Source organism: Leucopleurus acutus (assembly GCF_964270905.1).
Source record: "Leucopleurus acutus genome assembly, chromosome: 8".
NCBI classification, from domain to species: Eukaryota; Metazoa; Chordata; class Mammalia; order Artiodactyla; family Delphinidae; genus Leucopleurus; species Leucopleurus acutus.
In genome coordinates this window covers 97,843,101-97,846,837 of record NC_139151.1, presented here as the reverse complement: position 1 = coordinate 97,846,837, position 3,737 = coordinate 97,843,101, and the positions used below count along the sequence as shown (strand labels likewise).

At 47.8% G+C, this 3,737-nt stretch overlaps 1 protein-coding gene across 2 annotated transcripts; it reads right to left on the bottom strand.

Annotated features, from left to right (window-relative positions):
• Window positions 1-3,483, bottom strand: CLP1 (cleavage factor polyribonucleotide kinase subunit 1). Of its 2 annotated transcripts, none has more exons than XM_082844367.1 (3): window positions 3,388-3,483; window positions 1,998-2,625; window positions 1-1,587 (listed from the first exon to the last, which is right to left on the bottom strand). In XM_082844367.1, exons 2-3 carry the CDS (start codon window positions 2,601-2,603, stop codon window positions 916-918), a joined length of 1,278 nt encoding a protein of 425 aa, XP_082700493.1. In that variant the 5' UTR covers window positions 2,604-2,625; window positions 3,388-3,483; the 3' UTR covers window positions 1-915. The 2 variants fall into 2 exon arrangements, with proteins under 2 accessions (XP_082700493.1, XP_082700492.1); XM_082844366.1 differs by lacking the exon at window positions 3,388-3,483 and adding an exon at window positions 2,700-3,154.
• Between the last annotated feature and the right edge of the window lie 254 nt (window positions 3,484-3,737).

The following is a 3,737-nucleotide window of genomic DNA, read 5'->3' as shown; positions in this document are numbered from 1 at the left end:
TGAGAAGCCCGCGCACCGCAATGAAGAGTAGCCCCCACTCGCCACAACTAGAGAAAGCCCGTGTGCAGCAACGAAGACCCAACACGGCCAAAAATAAACAAAATATAATAAATAAATTTATTTTTTAAAAAAAGAATGAATGGATGAAAGGCATCATGATACTTATTCAATAATGCAAGTCCAAACCAGGAATGACAATTATTTACAAGAGATCAAAGAGAATGGGCTCTCCCAGCTTACCACCTGAAAGCTCAATTTACATTTTGACTTATGGTCTGGTTCCAATTAAACAACAGATTTAGCATCTATTTACCTAAGTGCCAAGGAAAGGGGACTCATCATAAAAATTCACCTGCTTAGCTCACAGGTGTTCTTGGCTTTCTTCTTCTCTAGGCATTCAGCAATAAATCATTCCAATAATGTTTCTATAATGCTTAGGGGAAAAACAAAAATATAAAAAATTACACCAACTTCTGTGATATGGCAAAAATGTTTATTAAAATCTTTTTTTTTTTTCCCCAAGTATGAACTTTACTGGAAGGAGTCCTTCGAATTCACTCTCTCATCCTGGACAAACAAGCTAACAAGTACTATATACAGAATATAAAGCAGTAGTAAATTAGTCCACATAGTAGCACAGTGAAAAAAATGGGACTTTTCTGGAACTCAGATCATTCAAAGTGGCAACTCAGGTGACCTAAGAAACCAATTATATTCTCATGGTTTTCCTTCTGGTTCAAGATCTGAAGAGTTAGGTTACCACCACCTGTTTTGAGAGGTAGAATATACGCTTTCGAGTAGTCCACCATTTACCAGTCAGCCTGGCCTCGGGAGATTCTCATACCTCAGCCCATCTGCCTTAGGTGATGGCCAGAAGATCTCTATGCCCCAGGCAGCAAAGCTTCCTGCTCGTCTCTACTTAAGATCCATGAACCGGATATCCATGATGAGAAGGAAGTTCTTAGGCAGTGGGCGGGGAGCTGGAGAGAGAACAGTAAACACCTGATGCTCTAGGTCCACACTGGTCACCACGATGAAGCCGGCCACACTGGTCTCTGAAAGGTTCTCCTCTGTGCCCTCAGCAGAGCTGACACTCAGGAGGTGGTGCACCATGTCTCGGCCAGGGCTGACGGGCACTAGCTTGAGCTGATTGTCCTCCTGAGACATGCCCAGAGGCAGACAGGAGTCTGGGATGGTGGGTGCCCCAACTTTGTAGATTTTCACATCTGAAAATTTGACATTGAAGGCGTGGGGATAGAAACAGCCCCGGAATCCATAGAAATACTCACGGATACGCTCATCCCTACATTCCCGCCGGAAGTCCTTGGAGCGCTCAACCACGCCCCCGGATTTAGGGAGCAGCACGGTGCGTACAAAGTGAGGTAGGTCCCGTTTCAGTTCATTGTACAGTCGTTCTTGATCCAGAACCACAACTACGTCCACCTCAAAGGCGGAGGCTGCATGCACCAGCGCCTGGTAACCAGAGCCCTTGACCCAGCCACAGGTGTTAATGACACAGCCACTCACAGAGGCCCTTCGGTTCACTTCACACCTTTGGTTGAACACATCTGCTAAACGAGATGTAATCTGCAGAAGAAAGGATCGAGGTGAGGGAAAAGAAAAAACCCACAGAAACAAACCAACCCACGGCTCTTTTAGCCTTCTTTAGAATAAGTGAAATTAGATATAAAAAAATGGACATTCTTAATGGCTGTGGTTGTGACCCCATAACGTGGATTTAATTTTTATTTTATGTTGCTTCTTCTGTCTCTTGTGTTTCATGTCCTAAGTAGAAATTTAATAAATCACTTAAGAACAGGTCCATAGAAACGTGTACCAATCTGAGGTTGACTTACTTTTGAAACCGTCTTTTCCAAAATCATGTGGCAATAATACCAGCTGAGAGGGAGCAAAGAATTTTAACTGGCAAACTTCTGCACAGCTTCCAACCCTGACAGCAGCCCTTCCCTCCACCCCACCTTGGCCCTGGCTCTGACCTTATTATAAAGCTTGATGTTGGTGCCAGGAGTGGTGGAGCCAAAATGATACACCAGAGGGGCCTGGATAGAGAATCCCTCTTCAACATCTGCTGGCCGCTCAATGTAGAGGGCCCCCATGGTACCAGGGATGGACACAGAGCCCTGGCCCACATCCAACTCCACGTAAGTGGGCCGGCGGCCCAAACGCACTGCGTAGTTGAGCAGCAGACGGCACACTGTGGACTTGCCCACATCAGTGGGGCCCACTACCATCACCCGGGGCCCTCGCTCTTCTTCCTTCTCCGCCTGCCTCCGCATCTGCTCCAAGGCTGTATGAGTGTTGAGATAAAGCAACATAGGGGTGTCCTTGGAGACATAAGCCACCTCGGTGCGGCCACTGAGCTGTAGAGAACAGCCATGCCAAGTGAAAACAGCCACCTTGGCACCAGCATCAAAGGTGAATTTCTTGTTTCGGGTCAGCTCTGTGCCAAAGATTTCTGCCATGCCAGCGAGCAGCTCCAACTGAACTGACTGAGATGCCTCCACCTCAAAGCGAAGTTCTGTTTCTCGCTCTAGTTCAAATTTAGTGGTTGGCTTCTTGTCATCATTGGCCTCCTCTCCCATCTTTTTTGTGTGGCTGCTGTGCCTAGAACACAAATATCAGATCAAAACAGAAGTCAGGACTCACTTCAAAATCCTCCAGTGGACGTTTCTCCTTACCTTGCTTCATACTTCTTCTTACCTCCGATCACCATCTGTCTCACTATATATTTGTTTATTGTCTGTCTATCCTCACTAGGACGTAAGGGGGGGGGTATTTTTGTTTGCTGCTGTAACTCTAGTACCTAGAATACAGCTTGACAACCCAAAGGCACCTCTATAAAAACACCTAGTGAATACATGACTCGGAGTAAGAAAACGGTATCTACAGATTGAAAGACTTGATTACATCACCTTCATCGCCCTACTGGGATACTCCAGACTTAAAAAGGCAATAGATGCCCAATCCCTAACCCTCTCAGTCAACAAGAAAGGGAACCAGCAATCCGGATGCAAAGCAGAGAATACCGGCTTCGGACTCAAAACAGCAATAAGAAAACAGCTCAGCAACCACTGGTAGTGTCTTTAGACAAATAAATCACTTAACTTCTCTGTACCTTTTCCTCAGCTGTCAACTGGAGGAACTTACACTTCCTCACACAAAGTGTTGCTCTGGGGATTAACAGCGATTGCTGGAGTGGGGGAAAAAATCACTACATAAACTAGAAAACGCCGAGGAACAGCGAAGAATCATCTCCGATCCCGGATCGCAGCTCTAGGTCCAGCATCTGTCCCAGCCTCCCCAGGCACCGAAATCTGCCCAGGCTCCAAGGAAGCGACGGTTGCGTTCCTGAGCTTATTATCTTACCTGTACAGCCAAGAGCCCAAACTTGTAAACCAAAAAGCCCTCACTAACTAGGACCTAAGCCTAACAGCTTGCCTCGCTCGCCTAGACCCACGCCGGAAACTCAGGCGTTTCCGCACTTGCGCAGTGGAGAAGCCGCGGCCGCGCGATGCCCGCTGTGATATGTAGTTGTGCCAGAACAGCCGCGAGCGATCGAGCTCGCGCAGCCGCTCGGCTTTCTGGGACTTGTAGTTAATGGATTGTTTTTGATCGTGACGTCAAAGGTGGGCGGGCGGCGGCCGTCATTGTTCGCGAAGCCCGGGGGCGGGCGGAGTAGGAGGAGTGGCGGTTACGCCCCCGCGCGGGGCGGGGAC